A 26,825-nucleotide genomic window follows, 5' to 3' on the forward strand; every position below is an offset into this window, starting at 1 on the left:
ACCATTTTTCATTGACACCGCTACCCAACTGTTACTACTTTCCACTTTTCATCCTTTGTGCTCTGAATCTAGAAACTGGTTTTGAGGCTTCCTGTGGCTGAAATGATACAAATCGAAAGGTCACTGCTACATGTTATTGAATTAGTCTTTAAAGCATGCGAATGAAATTGAACCATCAGAAATAGCGGTAAATTTTAAGTCTACCTCGGATGATACAGGAGTACTAGACTTTTCTATCGTCTTTGCAGTAACCGGCTGATTAGTAAACAGACAGCAAATATATCTTAGTAAAGATCTTAAACACTTTCATTCTACTGCCTTCCTATTGTACCCAAAAATTGGTATAGCAGCTTACCGCAGGCTTGGTAGTAGGACTTTGCTTCTCGACTATTTCACCAGTAAAAGACTAATTGAAATGCAATCATTTCTATTAGAATATCAATACTACTGATATCTATTCTATCTTTCGCAATAAAGTAAGACTAACCTTGGTAGCTGTATTTACAATTTTTGATTCATTGGCAGTATGACTTCCCTGCGAGATCAATTTTTGAACTTGATCTGGTCTTTCAATAGATGAATGGCTTGAAATTTCCTATTAAATTGGCAAAAAAGATAGATAAAGCGATGATTATTATTAATGATCAGTTATCGTCATTACCTGTGCTAACGAGGGGACATTTTCTTTCGGCGTCTTTTGACTATGATGAAATCGAATCGTTGTATCATCTTGCACGTCATACTGAGACGTGAATTCATCACTCAGTTCCTCATTTTCTGCTTCTAACTTCTCGAGTCTATCCCAGTATGCATCATCGGTTTCAATACTGCTAGTCGAAGTATTGACTTTGGTCTTTTCATTAGCAGTAGATATATTACTTTTAGTATTTTCATTTGACTTTAGCCTACTTATACCTAAATGGAGTAGGATGATCTTTATAAATTCGAACTAATACACGTATCATTAATAATAATATCTAAAAATTTAATGAATTCAATGTTACGTTTAACAGGATAAAGTAAGTCTTCATCTTTTTCTGTCAATTCTTCCTTGATCTCGATAACTCCATCTCCATCCTTTTCCTAATCAGACAGACGACATTCGATGTAAGATAGTTATGAAAGCTGAGAAATTGCAAATTTCATAAGTGCAAATCAGAAAAGAATGAGAGATTACCACTAGATCTCTTTCAAATTCTGAATTAAGCTTTAATCTTTCCGATAAATTTTGTCGCTGTTGTTCAAGTTTTGATAGAGTTTCATTTAATTCTAAAGGATGATAAAGCAAATTTTATATATTCTGGAGAAAGATTCATTGCACTTCTATGTACTATATGGCTGAAGATATCATATAAATGGTAATCGAATAATACTACTCACTAACCAAGCTTCCTTCTATTTGCTATATCTTGAGCTTCTTTTGCGGATACATCAGCAAACCAGTTATCACCTATAAGAGCTGTTACCTCATTGGTATGAACTAAGTTGCCAGGAAAAAATGCCAATTCCCCGCAAAACGGGACCTAAATTTGATAAATAATCACAATACAAATATTAGAAGCTGATACTAAAATACGGTATAATGTAACATTAATCTCAAGACGTTGCACATCAAATCATATCTGTATAAGACGCGTGGAACCATTTAGGTTTATTTATAGCTTAAATAGATTATTCCTAGCAAGTACTCCACTTATAATGCTAATAATAAATGTTATGACATTATTGAAGTTATACCATACCATAATATCGTAAGATCTTTTGTAAGGCAGGGTCTCCAAGGTCGATTGTAAATCTTCATAATCAGAAATCAATTTCTTGCTATAAATTAAGTAGCCCACCAAGAATATCAATTAAAGTTACTTTAAATATTTTACTGAAGTTCCAATATGACCATCAATTTACAGAAAGAGCTCAGAAAATAATGAAAAACAATGTTTATATCATTGCACAAAGCAAGGATTCTACATATACTACAAATATTCAATTTACGCAACGTACTCATCTTCAGGGGTAAAAATTCTATGCAAAGCTAAGGTATTCAATTCCATAAATATATTAACACAAGAGCGATTTTAATAGAATCGAGTGTTTACATACCACTGTTGAATGTTTTGTTGGCAATCTTCTGCTTCCTATCACGACCATGTCCAGAAGGAAGAATTAGTATAACATATCGAAATGTACAATAGGTAGGAAAATAAGGCTTAGAGTAGATTGTCAAAGTGATGGCTCATTATTTACGCTCAATTAAGCTTATAGGATAACATTGCCCAACAGCTACTGATCACTACTGAGGACTTGTCATGCTCTGCCGAGTAGATTGATAGCGTTCATTATATTTGGATTATTTTACAATTTAAGTAAAATAAGTAGTAGTCCTGCAACAAGGCTACAGCCTGTATCACAAGGCCAATGTCTATAGGACAACATTGCTTAGCAGCTAGTAAGCATGACTGAGGGCTTGTGGTAGTCTGCCGAGTCGATCATAAGGCTCGTTACATTCAGATTATCTTGCAATTTGGTTAATGTATAAGGTAAGTCTATCTATAGCACAACATTGCCTAGCAGCACCTACGATCACCTACATTACATCCTTCTTATTTCTTCCATTTACCTTAGCTTGCTCTTCTTGTAGTCTCTGTACACCAGCCAAACTAAGATCGGAATGCTTAGCCTTATTTTCTTCCATAGCTTAGCAACATTGCATCCATCAATCGATGAGATCGTTGCAATCACTCATTTGGATGTGGACGGCTACAGTGTACAGTACTATCCTAAGTTGTTAATGTACTGTACTGGACGTACTGTACATTGTACAAGGTCTCGCCACGACTTCATGGTCTCGAATAGTGTACAGTATAGAGTGTAAAGTCACGTTTGAAACGGTATACAGTCATTACTAGAGGTCATGCTACTATCTGGTCCCATGTCAGTCCTTCCAAGCAATTACCAAGTACACTCAAGTGGAAAGAATAACTAGAATTTGACTGCAACTAGACTGTTGTTACAGTAGAAGCCCTACAGATCGTCCATCTTTTTGTCCACTATAGACTGCTTATTACTGCCGAGCGTGTACTATGTATTATACTGGATACAACCAAAGCGATCAGAACTCGTATGGGCGAAACAAGCCTTCAGATTCTGGACTGTAACGCAACAGGGTCATCCCTAGTCCAAGAGCTATCCGTCCGAAGTCAGTGAAGCTCGCTCTGGAACGGCAGCATGGCGTCGCAGCTTGCAAAATGGATTTCCAATGTAACTTCCGTGGCGTCGCCATTCCCTTCGTTAATAAACCATCTATCATCAACTAGTTATAACACAATATCAAAGACAATTACTAGAGGATTGGCAAGCCAAGCAACACAAGTAGCTAAGAAAAAGGCCAATGCACAGCAAGACAAAAAGACCACAAATGACGAGCAAAAGCAATCGTCATGGCCAACTTGGCAACCTGGCTCACGTCGAACAGGATTAATTGGTGTCAAATTAGGGATGATGCCTATGTGGATGAAAGATGGAACTAGAGTACCTGTAACTTTAATTAAAGTGAGTTTTTGCAGTGAATTTCTCCGTATCATTGTACTGAAAATGATTGTTAAGTAGTTCAATCATCACCTGTAAAATATGGCATGACTTAGCCTTGAAGAATCCCCAACCTATACGGTCGGTTGGGCACTATCATGACTTCAAATTCACGGATTGACACCACATTCTTTCCTTGTATTTCATCAATCTTAGATTCAGCAATGCCATGTATTGCATAATAAAACCAAAGCAAAGGATGGATATTGTGCAGTCCAAGTTGGTGCTGTGGATCGACTAAAACTCTTATACGTAAGCACAACGTTAGTTTAATCAAATCCATTCTGTAGGACTTAGTCGAGCGACTCCATACGACATGTTGACGCAAAAGTTTCTCATCTGTTCTGCCATTTCTAGTGCGGTTAATGACTTATTTTGCTGTAGATAATCTCTTGTACAGCATTGCATTAACTGTATTCACTCGGATAGGATATGCTTATACAAGTTTGGCATTTCTTCATCATTCGCTAGTGTAGTGCATGGCTTATGACTGCGTCATATTTTCTGTAGATAATCTGCTGTTATGAAATAATTGCATTTCTGATACAATATGTGTGTACAAAGCTAAAGGTGCCTAGTAATTGACTGATGCCATCAAGGATGAATTTTACTGTAGATAATCTATATTGAAAGATAGCTGCTCTTGATTTTGTCAAGCTTATCAAGTAGACCCATATAAGCCCATTTAGCGTTTATCCGTAGGTCAGAAGAGCTCAACTAGGCCATTTCGCAAGAGCTGGTGTTAATCCGAAAAGGAAAGTATGGGAGTTTAAAGTATCTGACGACGCTCTTATTTTAAGGGGTAAGAATAGGAAAAGCTAACCTTGAAGTTGTCATTATAATCTCGCGTAATAATATGCACTAAATATCAAGGTGATCTACATCAGGATGATAATCATCAAAATTAGAAATTACTACAATCAATATTACAGTATTATTAGATACATCATACGGCCCATCTTCTAATTTTTCAGTTTCTACTTGTTCCGAACTGACCAATCGTAAGCTTACTATACAGTATACCAACTTATAAAGAAAGTTCTGCGATAGAATAAGCATTAAAGCATAGTAAACTTACGCAACATTGGACGTACCTATCGAATATCCATTGTTATAACTAGAATACCAATCATCCAGCCTTTTAGCTGTACTTAATGGTGCATTCCAGTACGACTTGCACAATAATCATAACAACTTGATTAATCTATCGCATATTTTGCCTCTTCAGGAACCCTTCTACATGCCATGCATTTCGTTCCCGGACAATATGTTGATGTCAAAGCGAAAACGTAAGCGTGCTTGATATTCGTTCATGGTAGCCTATAAAATAAGTAGTATTGCGTCCGCAGCTGGATCGCCTACGCTATCATTAACTGCAAGCCGTAATTGTAACATCTATAATAATAACTTTACGTTGAATTTAGGATTGGTAAAGGTTTTCAAGGTGTCATGAAAAAACATGGAATGAAGGGACAGCCTGCGACCCATGGTGTATCATTAACCCACAGAAAAATGGGTGCTACCGGCGGTGGTCAGGTAAGATTACCTTACCGGGATCATTTTAAAATTTGAATCATGACAAGTAGAACATGGGAGAGATCGTAACAATAAATCACCGTAATTTGCTGTCGGTGTATGCTAGGAACCCGGACGCATTTGGCCTGGTAAGAAAATGGCTGGAAGAATGGGAAATAAATATCATACAACTAAGAATTTAAGAGTGAGTAAAGTTTTTGATACAAATTTAGTTGGTGTTCTTTGATAGCGTGTCTGTATTCTAAATCTATGTTAAAATACTTACCAAGGATTTGCATTTGTTTATTATAGATACTGCGTATCAACACAAAATACGATATATTATATGTTAAAGGTGCCGTACCTGGCCATGAAAATCAGTTCATTCGCATAACTGATGCCATTTTTAAGCCTCCTAAGGAACCTCCTCCATATCCGACCTACTTTCACCAATCTGGTGATGAAATCCCCGAAGAAATTTTTGCTGAGGACGCTCACAAACCATGTGATAGCACTCTCAGTTTTGCTGCAGCTAAAAAGTAGATTTTAGTAATATACAGCATTTGCTGTAATTTACTATTTGAGAAACTGTAAATGGAAAAGTTTTAGCATATTTCTGCTTTACCATTTTCTACATTTCCACTATTTTATTTCATCAAAACAGAAAAAAGAATCACCTAAACTTTAATGTAATATTTGCTTTAATATAGAACTGATGATCATCTTATATCAAATTGTTGCTCAGCTGATTTAGAATGATCTTTGGATATATAAACTTTTAGACTATATTAAAATGTATTATCTGCTGATTTTAAATAAAATCTGAATGTAACCTCCAGTGCAGCAGCCAGCAAGTATCATACTCGATCATTTTCAATGGGTCGTACATATATTATTTTCTATGTAATTACGAGATATTAGTTACTATAACATTTTATTTGGAGTCGGTAATAAACAACTTTGTGCACATAAGGAAGTCAAATTTTCAAAATTGCAATAATGTACTATAGTCCTTGCGACAAATCATGATACTAATATCTTAAGAGTAAACATCAGACATTAGGAAATATTTTATATTGTACAAAATATTAAATACTAATGATAAACAATATTAATACCGGAAATGAGCAAACATTTTTAAAAAGAAGATTTTCTTTATCTATTACAACGTGATTAAGCGTTGGATGATATAGTTTGTCGTGTAGTCAGCAACAAAATTAAAGACATTATAGGTATACCGTTGCAAGTTTACAGAAGATACTATCTTATCTACATTAAAATTTCATCCTCTTCGAGAAGGATTAATCCAGATCTGATAAAAAGTAGTAACTATAACATTAGATTGACTTCAAATTCATTTCCATACTAAAACTGTACAGAACTGCCGTTAATAAAATAGTTTGATATACAACGAAAACAAAAAAACAGTAAATGTAAACTATTTTACTACTGTAAGTATCAATTGTGACATTACAAAGTTTCATCGTATATTGCATATTTAATAAATCATCAATGTCTATTGTACCAAAGTGATTTCACAATATTGTCAACTAGTTATCTATAATTATAAATTTTTATTTTTTCGTACAACGATCAAGTTTTAATTCAAAAGGTGATACGAAAATGTATCAAAAGAAATATTTTCAGTAACTGATATCGTGGATATCTCTGCATAAGTTTGCATTATAATTTGTTACAATTATAACTGCCATTTTGCCACATCATACGTTATTTTTAAGAATTCATATGCCATTCAGTATCAAGCCAAAGCTTTACTTTCGTTCAATGAGTGAAAAATAGAATATTTATAAATATAGAACATTCTACTCTATGGAAAAATCGGATTCATTTATTTAGCCAATTCAACTCTTGGAGAGACATATTCTTGAAAATTTAGTGGCTTAATATGCTATTAATGAAATAAATAAGAAACGTATGGAATAGATTAGAATTACAATTTCATTTAAAGCGAATTTTTAAAGCTTTCTTATTAATATATGGTATTAAAACGTCAATCTAAATTAATGATTCTGCTGCATAGTTTGATAATAATACCATCATACCATATAATATTGTAAAATTTAGAACTCTAAATTTAACTCATTAAATTATACTTCAGAATAACGATACTAACATTTAGATATCTACGAGTTTATTCCCGTTAATGTTTAGACAATAAGTAAAGCAAATAATTTGTAACATTCTTTACCTTCGGATGTAAAACAGAGATAACGTCGTACAATCTAACAATCTTTCCATGGTTTGGTGGAGACTTAAAATATCGTTTCCCATTAACAACTCCATCTGTATCACCCACTGTTTTCAAAATTTGTAATAAGTTCTTAGATTAGCTTTAACAAAAATGTCACAGCGCGCAGTAATTTTAAATCAACTTTGACCTATAATTACTTCTATTGAGCTCAAAATCTACCTGGTCTATCTAGTTTTAAGCCAACATAGATGCGATTATCCACATAAGCGCTATCTAATTTACCAACGTATTTAACAATACCACTAACAATTTCTTCTCGGTCAACTTTATCATCTATAAGGAATTTTTCAATCATTAAAAAGACGGAATAGACGTATGAAATATAATCCAGCAAGCAAACAGACAGTCTCAAATATTTCTATAACAGTTTTACCTTTGATTATACAACGAGCAGATACACGATCACCAATCTTGACCATATGGACTAATTTTGGTTCAGTATTGATTGCATTTATTGTCGAACTGAGCCCTTTATTCAAGGCTAGAGAGGCTACTGCATTGATATTCTTGGTTACAGGTGATACTAAATAAATATGGATATGATAATTAAGTCGAGTTGAGCTAGCTTGTTTGAAACAAATTCGTTGTATTCCGTAAAAAGAGATGAAGATATTTAAATGCTGACTAATCAGATTGAAAATATTGGGTAATCATAAAATAAAACTTACATTGCAATTCATCTTCGTCTTCGCTACTCTTTGCTCGCCTTGTATTAGGAGAGTATTTGGACATCGAAATATCTAATTCATCTTCAATCTTTTCACCCTGTTGTAGGATACTCGGCATAGGTTGCTTAAGACTCCATGGTATGGAGAAATCTGGCTTATGGCCTCTACTAATGTTACTTTTGCCAGAGATCTCTGGTGACCAAGATATTCCACCTCTTTCCGAATGGATTCCGTTACTTATAATAGATTTTAGAGAATTATCCAAATTTGAAATAGATCTTTTAGGAGCTTGGCCACCGATCTCCCTTGGATCAAACTAAAATGTTTAAAACATTTTTGATATAAGTTAAATGTAAACTAGATCATTTTAAGAGATAAAGGTTAGCTATCATATTCATATAACTGATGAAATAAGAATTATTAATTAAACAGTTAAATTTATTATTTTTATTACATCTGTTATATTTTCATCATCTAATCCCATTTCGTTTCCTGTTCGTGGTGATTGAGGTGCACTTGTCGGTCTATGTAAAACCAGAAAATTTAATAAATTAAGTTTGGTTCGCTAATAGATTAGAGATCATGACTAACTTGGTATCATGAGTCTAGAAATTTGTAACACATAGTCTTTAACATTATAGATACAATACAAACTTTTATAGATTAACATATCTTTTGCTATTTACCTCCTAGTAGCTGGAGGACTCGGAGACCGTGAATCATCAGATCCTGCATTATTAGTTGGATATCGTGAAGTCCTTTCTAGTACATTGAGTAAGATGTTATTCTTTTTCGCTTCCGATTTTTCGACAAGATCTAAACGACTTTTAGCCAAATCCAATTCTCGAAATTGTTGTTGAACCAAATTGTTCTTGGCAACTATAAGTCTTTTGAGTGAAGCAACTTCCATTTTAGCTTCGTCTAATTCTTGACAAACAGATGGATATCTTTCCAATTCTTGATTTAAAATCTATTAAATTAACAGCATATTAGTGCCTCTATTGTAATTTATTACATTAATATCGATCAGGAGGAGAAGTGGTTTTAATATCGCTGATGAAAGAAATTTAACCTCGATTTTTCCTCTAGAATCTTTCAAATTTTTTCGGCACAGTATCAGTTGTGTTGCCTTCTCTTCATATTTTGAACGCAATCTTTGTAACTCTTCTTCAGTGTCTGTTAAGCGACGTTGTAAATCAGGGATAATAGCTACCTCCTATAAATGATATTGTGAATTATGGATTAAATAAAAGGTATGTAATCCGTACAATTCTTAAGAAAGCATCAGTATATTTCATTTAGTGTCATGTTTACCTTTTCCAGTGCTTCTGTTTTGTCTTTATATGATGCCAATTGTTTAGACATTGTACCCATTTGTCTATCTCTGTACTCGATGGCAATTTGTGAATCCTGCATATTATGAATATATACGCTCAGATTAATATGTTGTTACCTCAGTACAGCTATAATAAAATGAACTTTGATTAAAGCGTATTTTAAATCTACCTTAAATTGTAAGATAGTTTCACGTAGTTCCTTCTTTAAAGAATTAATTTTTTTCTCGCTGTCTGAAGCTGAAGTTCTATTAAAATGTAATAAAGAAAATATTAATATTCTATTATAGCAAACAATTCTATCTACAGTATCATCTTAAAATTTGAATTACTTGGCTTCTCTCAAAGCTTCCTTAGTTGAGGATAGATCTCTCTTCATGTCGTTTTTCGTTACCACTAGATAAAATTAACAGAATCATCACGATTTTTAAGCTGTTAATACTTAAAAACATATTTTCTTCATTTTAACACATTCATCCAATTCTGATACTAATATTAACCTTCTTTTTCTAGTCTTTCAATTTCTCGTTCGGCTTTTTTCAAAGATTCCGATGTTTCGTCTAGAGCGTGTTCTTTAGCATGTAACTAACATATCAATCGGAGACATAAAAACGTTTATACCCAATTTTTTTCATTTTAATATAAAATATAAGTGATACGTCATTTATTTTCGATTTTGATTGGTGCTAATATACTTACAACTGCTCTTATAGTCGTCACTTGAGTAGTTAAAATTCGTAAATCATGGTTTTTCTCATCACACTGCTTTTCTAAATCGCCGTATTTATCCATTAATTCCTATATCGGGGTAAATGATATGAAATTCATCGATTAAAAACTGACAGTTAATACTTTTCGTCGTTGTCAGAACGTAATAAAAAATCTATTTACAGCATAAGACATCTTTTCCATTATGAAAATCAAGATAAACAAGCAGTTTTAAACAAAATGGAGCAAATTGGACAATCAAAACATGCGCCTATATATATACTCTAGACAGAAGATTTTCCATTCTTTTAAAACTATTGAATAGCTAGTTGTCATGGTAACTAGAGTACGCTTTTGATACCGAAGATTGTAATGTAATTTATAAAAAAAAATAGCGAAAGAGCAACTCAATTAGACATCTTGTATAGCTTATGATGGTGTCCAATGTTGGCTTACCCTGTTTTCGGAAAGTAATTTGGCCAACTCTTCGAAAGTTTCACCTAGATCTTTCCTTGCTTTACTGACTAGTGCACTTTCAATCATTCTAATTTCATCAACATGATAATAAAAATAAATATTCCGAAAGCTCAATTTATACCGGTTTAAATGAAATTAAACCATTGACTATCGTTATTTTTGCTTTTCAACTTGAACTACAAATTTCTTCAATTATATCAGTAACTCACTGTTCTTCTTGCTTTTCAATTTTCCTTCGATGAAATTCATAAGGCAATTCTTTCGTTACCTCCATTGTTCTTTTATTTAGCCAAAATAGGCCGTGCTTGTTGCTATTTAATTGGCACCATTCATCCTAATTGAGAAGTAAAAGATTGCAGAATACAATTCAGACATGGGGTACTTTGTAGTGAGATCAAATCTCTATTTTAATTCACTTTGTCCACTGTTCATATTAATTTTGAATTATACTTACATTGCTAGCGCTTCGTACTTTACTGATAAGATAAATGATTCGTTTAGCCATCAACGTAAATTGATTGATTTGAGCATGATTATTTTCAGCACTATTTGTAAGGTTAATAAAAGATATTGTGATTAATTATCACATATAGTTAAAATGGCCTGCTACTAAATGGATATCTAAAGGTGTTTATGAAATTTCCGATTTATTTTAACCAAAAAGCAGAGATCTTTCTAACTATTATAAATTTTGCAAACTGAATAAATACGGCAGTCATAGATCGCAGTGTATATGGAACTTCGCACTTATTTCTACTGGAAGTTAAAAAATGATTGCGGATGATGACATGACGTTGCCATAACTTACTATTGAAAAAATCGTGCAATTTCAGCTTTATCTTCCATCTTTAAGCAGACATCTAAAGCTTCAGACTTTATTATCTATTAAATAGCAATATCAAGATATTTAAAAGTGAATTAGTGTTTTCAAGCGCAAAAATTAATTTATGAAAAATTTAATAAAGGAAACATAAAAAGATTTCAAAGAAATCGCCTAAAGCGACCTATTTTTGCAATGGATTATGACTGTAAATTCATTTAAGTACCTTATTGAATTGTTCCAAGTTAATAAAACCTCTTCTGTCTTTATCGGTTACCCTAAATAATTCAGCTAAAGTAGTTTCAACGAGATCTTCTTCGAGATCATCTTTTAGAGCAATTTTATGCTCGATTGGTGGAATATAGCTGTGTAGTATGTTAAATTAAGTGAATTAGTACCTATGTGATACAGCGAAATTAATAAATTACTTCAAATCATACTCTTCGCTAATGGTTTACCTAAATTCGCCACTCTTCTTGTTAAAATAGAGACGAGTGCCACCAGTCCATTGAAGTTGAATCCACAACGCCTAAAATCATAAATCATCCTATGCTCAACTATTTCAATTTCAAAGACAATTTATTCCAATCATAAATACGTCATTACAATCAGAAAGTTTACTCACCGGAGTTTCGTCAAGTTTATTGTAAATATGACTTAAAAATTCACGAATAATTGGAACAAAATCATCATAGGTAATATATCCATCCTAATTGATAGAAATGTTTATGAAAAGCTTAATAAATGGATCCATATCTATAGACATTTCATCACTACTTCTTACCATGTTAGAGTCAATGTCTTCCATTATACCCTTAATTTCTTCCTGGCTTAATTCTAAGTTTAACGTCTTAGAATTGCAAACCTATTGTAAAAGAGTAATCAGAGTTAGAACCACAATAATTATATAATTATCATGCCGTCTAACTACTCGGCTTAATTTGTTCATATAACCACATACTTGGAAATATTAATTATTTTAACTTTTTATGGTATCAAGTATGAAATTTTCGATCTGATAATTATTATAATATATATATAGGCATTCATTAACTTATAATACTCTAGTAGGAATTTAAGGTGAAGACTTAAAAATACATTGACAATTTTTGTACAATTGAAAGAGAAAGTTCGATGCAGATTATTGCATCCAGTTTAGAAAATCCAATTTAGCTACAAGCGGTAATGAAATCTTACTGTGAAAATTGCTATCGATAAATGTTAATAGATTAAACTATATTGGTCATTTTGCAGCAAATAGCAATCATTTACTATTCTTGCAATAACATAAACATCACTAATGGGAATGTTTTACTTTATGTTGCCCAACACGCTCCAACGGTTAGCAAATATTGTCAACTATAGAAATGGTTAGGAGGTTATCAGGCTCGCTGCCTTTTTGATACTTATATACGAATAAATGATGATGGCAGCATAAAATTGTTTTATAAATTCAATTATTAAGTTGTAAAATGACGATATTCGTTTAATAGTGAATTATTACTTTTATGCGGTAAATAAAAAATCGCTAAGCTTCCTGGTAGTATTAATATCGATTCTTTCTTATATATGTAATACCATGATAAAATTGCCAATTGGATTTACCGTAACAATTAAGTATTTATAATTTTTTTACTCTTACTATTAATTTACACAAGGCTATATAATATAAGACCGCAATATCAAAATAAGTTGGCCCAAAATCTCAAAAGGTAAAACATTTCATTTTGCTGTTAGATATGCGATTTTTAATGTTAACTGTCCATTTCATTCTAAACTTTCCGATGATAGGCGAATAATATAAAAAACTGCAAAGTCATAAAATGAACTAGTAAACTTGCAAAGTTGGATATATTGACTCTCACGCTATGTGATTTAAGTCTTTAAAATCTATCCTATAATGATTGATACCCTTCACTCTAGTTACTATAATATTTTTGATTGTCATTTTATGCCAAGATTTACTACGGTATATAATAGGGTAACGAAATAATGAGATTATAAATTAGAACACTATCAAAAAATGTGATGGTGTTTTGTTTATGAAACGCTTATGTAAATTTCGAGACTAGAATGATCTTTAAATTTAACCAAAGAAGAGTTAAAGACACTATTCAATAAGATATACAGAAAGTAAGATTTTCTTCGGTCCAAACTGACGGATTTTAAGTAGAAATTTCTCTCATCGACCTCTGATATTACAATGTAAATTCAACTTAAATGGCGGCTATTGTTATTTCAAACTAGTTGCTATGGACATGATTCGATTATATCGGCAACGCTAAAAAATGTTTCACTAACGTACTAAATCGATTATTCATATAATTTCAGCTTAAACAAAATTAACGACCGTTAGCTAATACATTGCCTTTTTTTTTAGGTTTTTAACTATCTCCCAAGTGTATAAAAAGTCTATAATACTAAACCGAAAACAGAATGTCATTAAATTAAAAAAATGGTAAAAGTGAAAGCATAGGAAGACAAAAAGATAATGATGGCGTTCGTAAAGATGAAACCTTCAAGTCTGATTATGAAATAGCAACGAGCTGCAGTCTAATTCTACTAATAATATCATTACCAATGCAAATTCTCGATAGTCTAATAGTCCATCGTGATAGACATCAGCCATATTAAAGATCGGATAAGCGATATCTTCAAATGGATCGGAACAAACGGGTGTAGGTGGTGGCACAATCGGGACAAGGTCACTTTGCTCTGCAATTTCATCAGGAATTGCTTCTTGATTCGATGAAAGACCAACCTTTGCTTTAGAATCATCCTCTACTTGCGATGTACTACCGGATATTATGGGCGTGATAAAACTGTTAGTAGATTGATTATTGAATTTAAGAAGCGGTTGAGTAGAAGACTGATCATGGAATGCATTGGCTTTCGATGTTAGATAACTCAAATCGATCTTTTCAATTGGTGATAAGGCCATAGGTATATTAATAAATGGATCAATATGTGTTGGAAATGGAGGTTCTTTTTTCTTTGCCATTGCCTCAGCTATGAGCCTTTCTTTCTCTAAAGCTTCTTTTTTCTCCTTTTCCAACTCTAATTTTGCTTTCTCTAATCTTTCTCTTTCCAATTTTTCTTTTTCTAGCCGCTCCTTTTCTATTCGATCTCTTTCTAATTTTTCTAAACGTTTTTTCTCTTTTAATTTATCTTCTATTATTTTTTCTTCTTCTTTACGTTTCCGCTCTTCTTCTTCGGCTGCTAATTCTGTTGCTGATTTTAAGAAATCTGGCATATTATTCGATGTAACGCCAGATACATCAGATTCGCTATCTTCTGATGGTTTTTCCTCAATTTGTGGTTCGTCACCCATCCAAATACCAAAATCTTCCAATGATGGCTTGGGCGGTGAATTAGGTTTGGATGATGTATTGGTAGGGGCAAGAAATGACCGATTAGAAGTAGTTGAGCCACTTCTATTCTTTTTACCCTTCTATAATGAAATGATATTAGAAAAGATACAAACATGTTAATTGAGTCAATCCATTACAACACCATACAATATCAGAAATATAATCCATAATTCAATAATGTAAGAAATAAAAAAAGCTACTATCAATTCAGTCACCTATTAATTTACATCGAAATCGAATAAAGATCAGTAAACGTTGAATTTATTTATCAATATTTTTAATGATCGTCTTCTATCTTAACATTAAGTGGAATTAGATTGATTATTTTTGTGATCGATGATAGACGTGTTTAAGTACAATTAAAACATGACAATAAGTTTTTATCAAATCATGAAATTTGTGTCGATGACAAGGTGAAGATACTATCCATAACTGGATGACAACCTATACCTAACATTCAATGCTAATCGATCATTTTAGGAAGATTTTTAGACTGCAATGAAATCGATTCAATACCTGGTTCACTGACAACATTTTGGATTATTTGCACTTTGATTATGATGCTGATAGTAAATGTCTATATTTAACCAACTGGAAAACTGGATCAGGGTAGGATGTAATCAATACTAATGCTTGTTTACTGTATGAAAAGCATCACTAAGATGATTAATTTGATTCGCTATCTCGATCTTTTAATAGAAATTGTCTTTTGCTTCTCAACAGCTGATAACAACCCTATTCATAATAATACAATTCTACACATCACGATAAAAGGAAACCCATCATAAAGAGGTACTATTCTCGAATGCATTAAAGGTAGGAGTTATCAATTATTAATATAATTATCATCGGAGGCTTGCCATTCATAAATCAATCTATAACAAGCCGATTCTTATTTTTGTTGATGTCATCCCCTAGGTTGAAAATGATCGTTCTACGTAGGCTAAAGGGATTCATTATTATCGATAAAGATAATTAATCAACGAAATGTTCTAATATTAAATGTATATTGCAGCTTTAATTCGTTATATAATAATATTTTGGAGGCGAAAATGATATCCTTTGTATCGTTCTCTTGTTATGTTTAGTACTATTGTTCAAGCGAAGGTAGAATCTTGAGATCGAAACATGGACAAGATGCTACCGTAGAGTGCCACTGATGGTGTTTGTTATTGCAATAAATCGATAATGTAGAACTGCTATCGCCATTTTGACTTAATGAACAGCTGAGGCTTTTTTCGCAAGCAAGATTATCCTTATTTGGTTAATGTAATTCTATAAAAATGGCTAAAAGCATCACAGAAGATTATACTCAATTTAAGGAGGCGAAGCTTTGTGGTTTTATTAGCAGCCATGATAAAGTAGTAGTGGTATTATAAGAATCATGTGGGCTTAGTGTGCTCAATAAACATTTTAAGATGGTTATTTTAAAAAAAATAAATGTTAATCTTAACAGCTGGGAATGCCTGGGATACAATGTTAACCCAAAGAATAAATTTATATTTGAAGATTACATTGGATTCGTATTGAGGTAAAATCAGGTTGTGTTTTAATGATTGGTAAGGAAAAGTGCAATTGTAGTTGTAGGAGAGATTAAAATTGGACTATCTTGATTTTCGCGTTACCTAACTTATGGTCGTTTATTTTAGCAGCAGGGTGACTTTGAGAATACTAATGACAGTAATGAGAAGAGCAAACTTAATAGAAATATGTGGACATTATTTGTATCCTGGTGGAATTAAAATATTACAATATTATCCATCTGGAATTTCATGCTACGTCTATTTCTCATCTAGAGACAGACAAAATGTAAAGTATCCAGTTTGTATATCCAAAGTTAATTTGATCGTACCGGTAATACTGCAATTTAAAATACCTGCAAGTAATTATCATCTTAATATTGGATCTTATTTTAATTAATTACGATGATCAGAATTTATTGAAATATGATTATAGTATTTTGCAGCACAATACGCTATATATTTATCGACAAATTGTCCGCTATTGATACTTATCATCAATATCAGCAGGATTAAAGTCATTTGCTTTTGCTGGTGTTCATTTATAATAAGGTTGATTAGGATTACGGACGATTAAAAAGCTGTCAGAAAGCTTTCCGATTTAAGATTGATGATGAGTACGTTGATCCCATATGCGTTTTAAACGATCCATAAAGCCATTATTAAGTAATTATCTCTTCTCGATAATTTTTGATAGGAACGTTATCAAAAGCATTATCAAAAGGGATTTTCAATGTATCTCATACGTTGTGCTACTTTATTCAATAGAGACTTGATGTGATTTATTCGATCACGAGCTCTATCATTGCGCATTGGGGTAAATTGTAAACTTTCCAACTAACATGGGCGATATCTTGTAATGTACACGTTGCATTATATTATAACGCAAGGTGTAAAAATAAGTTATTATACAAACTGTTGTCGAGGTAAATGAAATAGAACTAAAAAGTACGTTATTATATTACTTATTTTAGTTTATATAGAAGGGATGGTTATGAACTGTCATCGAGATTAATCATTGAACCAAAAAGGGGGGAAAAAAAAAGGAAGCGCATAAAATTTACATACTCGAAAAGACGACAATAGTATAATCTTGTGTTGCACGATATGACGCTAATTAAATTTTTATGATTTGAGTTTCAGTCGCTATTCATTAGAATGATTAGGGATATTAAATTGGACTGTGTTGTATTGAATTAATCTCCATTTGATCAATGTATGATTTCTCATTTGTATCCATGCAATGAATTCTCGGCATGGTGATCGATCGATATCAAGAATGATATGGATATAGACATGGAGAAAGTTAAAACTATGATGACAAGGCAAAATGACTTGAAAAAATCTTGTGCAAGATGTACTCACCTCTTTCTCAGAGCCTCTCTTAAAACCCTTAAACATATTGATTGCTGTAATTGATTCCTGTCCAGAAGGAAAAATAAGATGTGTTGTAATGGATTGCAATTAAATAGGAGTGAAGATTCTCACCATCTCACATTAGCTGTTTGTCGCACTATGTGTTTGGAGTTACTGTAACGTCTTACTACGTTGGAATAATAAATGGTGTTTGTGTAAGGTAAAGGTATACAACTCGTTAGTGATAGAGGTAACTTGATTATGACTTCCTTTTGGATGGGGATATTTCCAACTTCTGTCTACTGATAATCCAAGTCGTGTTTGCGCGTCTAGACTACTCGATGGAGTTCTTCCTTCAGGCTTTTCTCCTCATCGATGGATTTATTATGCGGAAAATAGACTTTAAATGCTATACAATAACTATGATCAAGCCTTCATCAATTGCTCTACTATCCAAAGCAATAATTCTATCCAATTCTACCATTTTCAGTCGCTATGTTCTCCGTTGGATGGATAAATCAACAGTTGTTGTGTATACAACGATCATTGCCATGGCATTCCAGCCTTCATTTGCATGACAATGGTTTCTAGACACGTGGGCTACTACGTAAGCGGTACCCGGTACAGTACAATTGACTGACTACAGTAGTTGGCGTACAGTACACTGCACTGTACACTGTACGGCTAGTTGGGCGAGTCATCTGTGCCAGACTTACAGTACAGTACAGTACAGTACAGTACTGCACTCCAGTCTGGGAGTCCCAGATTTCACAGTACTGTACAGTACAACGTTTTTTACTTAGTACTGTAGAGAATTCGGAATTTAATACAATATTACGCAAAAGTTGCTCTATCAACCTCATTTTAATCAATTAAATTAAAAAGCTAAGTTATTCAGCTTTATATTCGTATAATTTTTATTACATTCTGATTCACTCTGGTGATTTTAGGGCACCTTAAAGTACTCTGATTCGAACTGGTTCACGTTGCATCGATCACGATTCTAGGGGCGTGGCGAGCTGTTTAGAATGGTTGAAAGATGTTCAGCTATAGCGTTGCCTTAAATGATGCCTTTCAATAGTGAAGAAATGGACTTTCAATTTGACTCCAATTCCTTGCAGTCAGATCAGTACAACCTTGAGCAATTAGCTCTTGATATTTTTGATTACTTTTTATCGCAGTGTTGAATAATTACATTTCTTTCAAGTTTCTAATACAAACCATCAGTCGTTCCAACCATTTTACAAGTCACGTCGTAATACCGGTCTATACTGGTACGTTCCACGCAATATTATCGATCGATTAAAATGCGGAATACCACAAATTACCAGTTAGTAGGGTAGGCTAGAGCTGCAAGACAACGACAGTAGATATTCTTCTAGTAGTCCATGAATATGCGTACTGTACTGTAGTAGTCCCTACTGTAGTGTATATATTAAGTCTTGGGCTTCTAGATAGTTAGAAGTGTGTTGCATCAGGAAATTTCCTTTTTAAGTATCGTATGGAATCTCAAATGATATGCATCTAGAGCGTTAGTAAAGGATTCGTATGTCATGGATTGGATTGCTCATCATCATTGCGATACGTAATGATATTGCTAAGTTTTACAAGCCTTTTGTCCTAAAACTTGAAAAAAAGGTGTACTATTATTTATTTGTACCTGTAAGCTGCCCATTTCAATGAACGAGCACATAACCTGAACAAAGCAATAAATTAAATTAAAAAAAAATTCACAGCTAGATTATTTTCATAACTAACCTACTAGAAGACAGATAAGAGTATTGCAATCTACTGAGTTATAGTACGTACAGTACGTCCATTATGCTGTGCAATCACTCTTGTATCATGATCATGAAGCGGTTAGTAATTTAATTTTGATTACTACAGACTAGGCTAACTGTCGGCAGAGACTTCTCGAGCTTTTTATTACCCAAGCTATAGAAAGAAAGAAATGGAAAAGCCCCTGCAGTCGGCCGCTTTGCTGGCCTATTATTCAACGTACAGTCAACTCTATTGATTTAGCCATTATTTATGACGTACTGATTTAATTTCCGATGTTGTTCATTTACAGTACCAAAACGTTGCTTGCAATATTGTATACAGTACTATATAGGATGACTAAAAGGATAAGCGTACTTTATAGCAGACTATCCTATAGGATCCAAGATAATGGCATCAATCTTACTATTTTATGTTCAAATCAAATCATTTTGATTGATGTAATCTGTTCAATTATATATACACGTCGATATAATACACATGACCATGTCATTTCAAAGCAGGGCAAGGATCATATGGCAGTCATCCAATCATTGCATTGATGCCAGCTCTTATGCAAATGCAATGATGACCATTGCCTGACCTTGACTAACTTGTATAATTGAAATCATGGATGGAATACGCTCTTTGCTGCTCCTTGCATGCTGAACAGATTGAGCATGAAATACTTTGAAATGTAAATCAGGACAACGCCCACTTCGGCATCACGTCAACCTCGACACTCTACAGTAGGTCAAAGGTGTAAGGAAAGCAACATTAGCCTAGAATTGAATCTATTTGCAACTTATGGACTTTAGAAGAGGTTCAAAAAATAAAATAAATAAATAAATCCTGCAAGTGAGTTAATACTTCAAGATATCTTGGCTGATCTTCCAATCTTTGACTCTTGTTTATTGATTAATTAATCATATATTATTATTGACGAACTGCTCAAAAGAACACCACAAGGTCCCACTAGTACTAGCATACAGTACTACTACGTGTGGCTTGCCTGTAGCCTACAGACTGTAGGACAGTTGAACCGTGATGGCTGTACCGTTACGGTACGGCCCATGACGAGACTGCGCTGTTGACTCGAAAAATAACAAAACTTGCCTACTTGCCACTGTATGGGACTTTAGGTAGTGTACAGTACATGTGCAGCGCACGTACTAGTTGTTTGACGTCACCACCAGCTCACCTTGACCGGTGCATACCCTAACCCTAACACACAGGGGTACAGAAACAATAGGAAGGGCACAGTAGGTGTGGGTGTTACCCTTTCAAGGAAAATTATATTTTTTTGAGGTAAAAAGCCTGAAGGCAAGCATCCATTTCTGCCTTCTTTGCTGCTCAGTTATTATACATCCCTTGGTCGTCCAGTAGCTCGATCTTCGTCTGTTATCATCGTAGACTCTAGTAGCATTTCTCTACTGGAGTGGACATCGATACAACGACAAGCTAGAATTATTATCGTTGATTGATCCTTGTCTAAATTAACGACTCGCAGTCTACACTCTACGGCAATATTGGATGTTGCAAATTTGCGTGGTGCAATCAGCATAGCATTAATGAACTTTTTACTTTATATTATTCGCACTAATCGCATCGTTAATCTGAATAAGTGAAAGTTAAACAATCTGTGATTCTATCATCGGAAATAGTCTTCTTGGATTGCCTAGCGGAGATTTAATCTCGTTCACAACGACCACCAAATTTATTACTCAGTAACAGAACCGGGAGAAGTCAATTTTTTAAATTTGCCCCCGCTTAGAAGAAATCTGCCTACAATTACTGTTTAGCATTACATCCTACTTAATTGCTGCTATTTTCAATTGATACCTCCTCTTGTTTGCACTATATTCTACATTTTAAAATTTTTTCTTGGTGTCACCTTACAAACTATTCCTTAACAACGAGTGAATGAAAATGTCGCCGCAAAGTAAAACCAATAAGCCGTTAAATGTTGCTGTTATTGGAAGTGGCTTAGCCGGGATTAGTGCAGCTTGGTTTCTTACTCGATGTGGTCATAACGTGCATTTATACGAAAGGCATAAATTATTAGGACTTGGAGCTCATTCTGTTCAAGTTGGTTCGGTTGGTGATGTCGTGGATGTACCGGCTAGAACATTTGTAGCAGGTAAATGACTCTAGGTACAATTAGTTTAACAAATCTATAAAAATAGTGTTCCATCGTATCAACCTTAATAAATAGCACTCTACCCTATAGTAGACGATCAATAATTTTTCAACATAAAAGATATTTCGACACTTCTTCATGTTGTATCGTTAGCGGTGAATGAGGATGAAACATATTACTTTAAACCAGATTCTCTATTGATATCATTTGAGAATTTCAAGACACACCTGAAAATGCAGCTAGTCATGCCAGCTTCAAATGCAACGACTTCAAAGCAGAAGACAGTGTGATTTATCAATGTTTTGCAAATCTACTTCCTAGATATTACTCTAAATTTCAATACTACTTTTCATCAATTTTCATCCTTTTCATTTCATGCCAGTCGTTTAAAAATTTCACTTTTCACCAAATTGCAAGACTATCTTAGCCCTGTAATTTGAATGCAATGAAATGCAGTAAGATCATTTAGCATGCATTATTCTGTAAGCGATACTAAAAACACGGAAACAACTGGGGTATGTTGTGTACAGCATCCAGAACTAAATGGATTGCCATTAAAAACAACTAAACAAAATGATGCTGTCAAGGGTCCGTGAAGTATACGCTAAAAGTAACAAATAATAGACAGTAGTACAATATAGTGTAACCTATCGATCAAGCCGGAGACCTCCTGTGTATTAAATGAATAGATTCAATAGCAAATTGAATTACTATCATTTACTAATATGATGCAATTTGCTAATATGGCCAATGCTGCTCGACCGCCATTGACGAATTTCAAACTAATGCATCATTGATACCAATATAGACAAGTATTTACATTATTAAAACTAGCGCGGAAGTAGTATGGTTAGTATGTTAACAGTGAAAGTGAGTCATTTTTGAAAATGGAATTAAACTATTTATTTTATGGACTGATCAAGGATGGTTTTGGTAATATTGAGTACTGAAAAGTTTCTTTACGTGTAAACATCTACATTATGTGTCAGCCCAGCCTAAAATAGGGATAGGTTACCATTATTTATAGTACAATTGTAGTATTCAAGTTCTACTGAAGCCAATTACTCTGTAGGCAAACTGATAACAGTGTTGATAGGCGAAATCGCTAGAATTAGTGAAGTAAAAATGCAGAATGATTGAAAATTTACTATACCCATATGCTCGTATACTGTAATCATAGGCAGTAGTAATGTGAATGGCACTGTAAACAATACTCTACAGTATAATGTATGAAATATATCCAAAATGGAGCAGCAACGCCACTCTTTACCAGGTTATAATACAGAATAGCTGTAATGCATTCTCGTCTTGAATGGGACTGTTATTTGGCGCAGCTTGTAAAGCTACAGAATCTGCATACAAATCATACGACCTTTTAGACTTATGATGCAAGCTGCAATAGGGCACGTAACTGAAATTTAAATTTGAATTACAGCAAATTAATGATGCTACCTGTTCAATATTATGAGATAATCACTTCGTACCTACTGATATTAGAATATTTAGAGTTAGTGTAATTACTACATGTTATTACATTTCAATGATTTTGATCTTGCACGATTTCTTCTATGGCTAATTGCCCTCAAAGTTGAAAGCGCAAGGGTGAAATTTGACTATGTTGTTATCTAATTAATATATACTCGTATATTCCATTTAAGGCTACTACCCAGAAATGGTTGCCCTATGTCGAGAAGCAGGTGTGCAGACACATCGTATTGTTGCAGAGCCGTCCTTTCAGGTACTTGTATAGTGCGATACCAATGTCATAATGACGATTATTCCTAATCTCTGTATTACTAAGTAAAAGTCAGTTCTGTGCTAAATGTAAAAATATGGTTACTTACTTTGTCATTGATGTAACAAGAATTTAAGAAGTAAATTACTACTAGCATGCTGTGTCGGAAGAATTTTATGCTATCGTAAGATTATTCTGCAAAGCTGATAAATTGATTATATAAGTCCTTTGTATCAACAAATGGAGGTATCTGGTTCGTACCAGCAAGTAGTATTACTATTATAATATCTCCTATGTTGGCTATGTATTCTATTAGCAGCGTATAGTTGCAAGTGTGATCACTGTGAATAATACGTATATTTCATCTAGGTTTTTGGTGAAAAGAACTATTTCGCATTTAGAAACTTTCTCATTGGAGCATACGCCTTACCATTCTTAAAAATAACTGACGCCATCAAAAATTGGAAATTCACATGGAATATCCTGTATGACATGTGGCGATTTAGAAATGAAAGTTTAAGGGTGCAAGCCTCTGAAGTAAATATACAGAATTATATAAATAGTCGCTACACTTTATTTTTATACAGTACTGCAGCATTTATAGCATTCATCCTACAGATTGCTACACTACTTTTAATTTATAATTAATTATGCTACTAGTTATATCTATGACAGTGTCATATCTTATCTATAAACAATAGTGTATATACAGTATATATATACCCGTATCTTTCAGGTTCACATTAATGTAAACTAGGCACAACATGATACTCTTACTAAAGCTTTCGCTTAAAATTTTTAAAGCTGTTAAAACAGAAATATCTGACCGTTAGCGTTCAGGAATACTTAGATCAAGAAGGTTATAGCAAAGAATTTGGCCATAACTTTCTTCTTCCTCTTTTTGGCGGTTAGTAAGCAGAATGAAACACATTTTTTCTGTTAAAGTAATGTTCTATTACTTCTTATGAATAAATAATCATGAATTGTAACATGATCTTGTTGACTTATGAAGTTGTTGCTACGTGCTCAATACAAGCTGTACAAAATTATCCTGCTGCTGTTGTCATGGAATTTTTATCAAAAGTATTACTAACTGGCAAAACATATTCCAAATTCACTGCGGGATGTCGCAAAGTCTCCGAAGATCTTGTTAAGGTAAAGATTTCTGCTGGCGTAAATAGAGGCTTGTTTTATTGATTTGTAGTTTATCCATAGGACGTCAATGCGGTTTATAGGGATACAACAGTAGAATACGTGAAGCCTGTGGTTCAAAAGGATGGAAGTGTCAATGAAGTGGCCGTAAAAATAAAGGGTCAACCACGTCGAATTTACGATCATGTTATCTTATCTACTCAGGCTAATCAGGCTTTGAAAATCTTAGTTGATGCAACTGATGATCAGAAAGAGGTTTTGTCGGGCTTTGAGTACGAGTATAATGAATGTATAGTACATACGGATTCTGTAAGTATGCTATGAATGATGGGGACTTAATTTTCAGCACTTATGCTATTCGATCTTGAGTTCGATGCATTTAATTTATTTCATAGCTTTGTTTGCAGTGCTTACAGAAAGATTAACGCTAGCTTTGATTATTGTTATATGACCTCAATGTTACGTTTACCATACTGTATCATTCAAATAATTAGTTATCAAGTATATATCCGCTACTTTCGTAATTCACATAAGACTAAAAACGTTTGTATACGCGTTTTAAATTTGTACTTGCTGACGAGCTGAATTTGACTGATAAAGTAAGTTGTTGTAGCATAGCCTTTATCGAATAATAAATCATGACTAGTCGTTGTATATGAAATTGAACATGCTTCAAAATATGCGTAGATACTTGCAAACTTGATCGCAATTTTCTTTTGGTTCAATAGTGAAATGATGTATTTATCATGCTATTAATTCTTTTTTTAATTTTAACAGTCGTTAATGCCTAAAGATAGGAAAGATTGGTCACCGTTGAGCATCTATATTAAGCCGGATAATTATCAAGAGGACGATGAAAAGAGTAAGCGAACGACAATCATGTTTACTATGTGGCAGAATACGGTGCAAAAGTTTCATGATCACAATTTTACGCAAGACTCCGATGAAAAGACGATCGATTACGGCGATCTATTCCAAACTTGGAATCCGTGGACTCAACCAGATCCAGCAACTATCGTGGTAATTTGGACTTTGAGACCAATACTCGTTGATTCATTGGTTAATTTGTAATAACTGATTTTGATCAATGATCAATGTCTTTATCATAGCCTGGTGGACGAAAACAATTGGAAAGATCTACAGTAACGGTTCAAACGCCAAAATATTGGGAAATGGTAAAAAAGATTCAGGGACAAAATAATATTTGGTAAGTTTGTTCAGTTTTACCCAATGTAATATTCGATATTTTAGCTTGTCGGGAGCAATGAAAACGTTGGTTTAAAGGATATGGAAATAGTATATAACATAGGAAACTAAATTTTACAATTGCAACTCAGGTTTTGTGGAGCGTACACTTTGCCTGGTGTCCCACTGCTTGAAAATGCTGTAAATAGTGGTTTAAATGTAGCTGAAAAATTGACCAACGAAGTTCGGCCATGGCGTTCTGGCGGTTATAATCCACAGATTCAACAAGTATCAGTCCCTTTCAAGCATAATTGTATCACTAACTTGCTGATGGCTCTGCTTATGTTGACTATCGCTTATCTTGTCGCTATTCGAATGTTAGAATAACTTTACTCGTTAATTAAAATGTAGCTGAATGAAATTATACTGGCAATGAAGTATTTCGTGGTTAACGAAACTTTTTATTGATCCGAAATGGGTCAGAACTTGATCATTTTATAGTCATGGATAATTTAATTTGTGTTAGTATGGCTATCTTATAGTACCCAGTTACATTCTCTACCAGGGCTGCTTTGATGTGCTGGAAACGGTGTTCAAATCTACAGTATGTACATACCCAATGTTATGACGTAATCAAGCATAATTCATTTTCTTCTTCATGATCATTTCAGTACTTGAAAGGACTATAATTTGCTGTAAGCTGTAGTTGTGATACAATTGGTAATAAATTGATGTTATAGCAGCATTAAAATTCAGTTTGAAATGCAACTAAAATCTTGACATAAAATGGAGACAACTTGAATCTACCTGGTGTTGTATTATGGTTGACTTTGCTCAGAATGTGCATACTGTTATACTGTATTGTAAACAGCGTTACCTAATAGGATTCAATTACCGAATACTTTTGAACTCAATTCACTCCCCTTTCAAGATACTACACTACGATATCATGTCAACGTGCACACTGGCCTCCCTTTAAACAGCAAGAGGGCATTGAATTCAATTTATTAGGAACTGTAGATGCCTTTTCGTTCTCTGCAATCAAGACGATCGAGTTATTCAGGGTATCTGCAGTATACTGCATAGTGACGTCAGAATACACTAGTGTCTATTACGTCCTGTACTTTACAATGTACCGTATAGTATACTTTATGCAGCCGTGCTGAACCAGTGCCTGTTACGGTGCAGCACGGAAGTAAAGCACGACTAACCATTGACTTACTATCACT

The 26,825-nt window shown here is 33.6% G+C and overlaps 3 protein-coding genes across 3 annotated transcripts; 2 read left to right on the forward strand and 1 right to left on the reverse strand.

Moving 5' to 3' along the window:
• Positions 1–141: 141 nt before the first annotated feature.
• On the reverse strand, positions 142–2,692 carry TRIADDRAFT_55810 (uncharacterized protein; the record flags this gene model as incomplete). The annotated part of the gene is made up of 10 exons (XM_002112073.1): positions 142–255; positions 356–406; positions 488–595; positions 662–915; positions 1,005–1,083; positions 1,178–1,269; positions 1,385–1,523; positions 1,743–1,821; positions 2,101–2,135; positions 2,618–2,692. The coding sequence occupies 10 exons, from the start codon at positions 2,690–2,692 to the stop codon at positions 142–144; spliced, it is 1,026 nt and encodes a 341-aa protein (XP_002112109.1).
• A 734-nt stretch (positions 2,693–3,426) lies between these two features.
• TRIADDRAFT_3973 (uncharacterized protein) lies at positions 3,427–5,592 on the forward strand (the record flags this gene model as incomplete). Its single annotated transcript, XM_002111569.1, has 7 exons — positions 3,427–3,549; positions 3,742–3,837; positions 4,288–4,387; positions 4,814–4,874; positions 5,010–5,121; positions 5,228–5,305; positions 5,413–5,592. Coding segments are annotated over 7 exons (750 nt in total), but the record flags the coding sequence as incomplete, so codon positions are not given.
• A 15,721-nt stretch (positions 5,593–21,313) lies between these two features.
• TRIADDRAFT_55813 (uncharacterized protein) lies at positions 21,314–25,983 on the forward strand (the record flags this gene model as incomplete). The annotated part of the gene is made up of 9 exons (XM_002111570.1): positions 21,314–21,524; positions 23,183–23,262; positions 23,629–23,796; positions 24,064–24,166; positions 24,272–24,414; positions 24,475–24,720; positions 25,189–25,431; positions 25,521–25,618; positions 25,749–25,983. The coding sequence occupies 9 exons, from the start codon at positions 21,314–21,316 to the stop codon at positions 25,981–25,983; spliced, it is 1,527 nt and encodes a 508-aa protein (XP_002111606.1).
• Positions 25,984–26,825: the final 842 nt, after the last annotated feature.

This window comes from Trichoplax adhaerens, genomic scaffold (assembly GCF_000150275.1).
Source record: "Trichoplax adhaerens TRIADscaffold_4 genomic scaffold, whole genome shotgun sequence".
Lineage (NCBI taxonomy): Eukaryota > Metazoa > Placozoa > Uniplacotomia > Trichoplacea > Trichoplacidae > Trichoplax > Trichoplax adhaerens.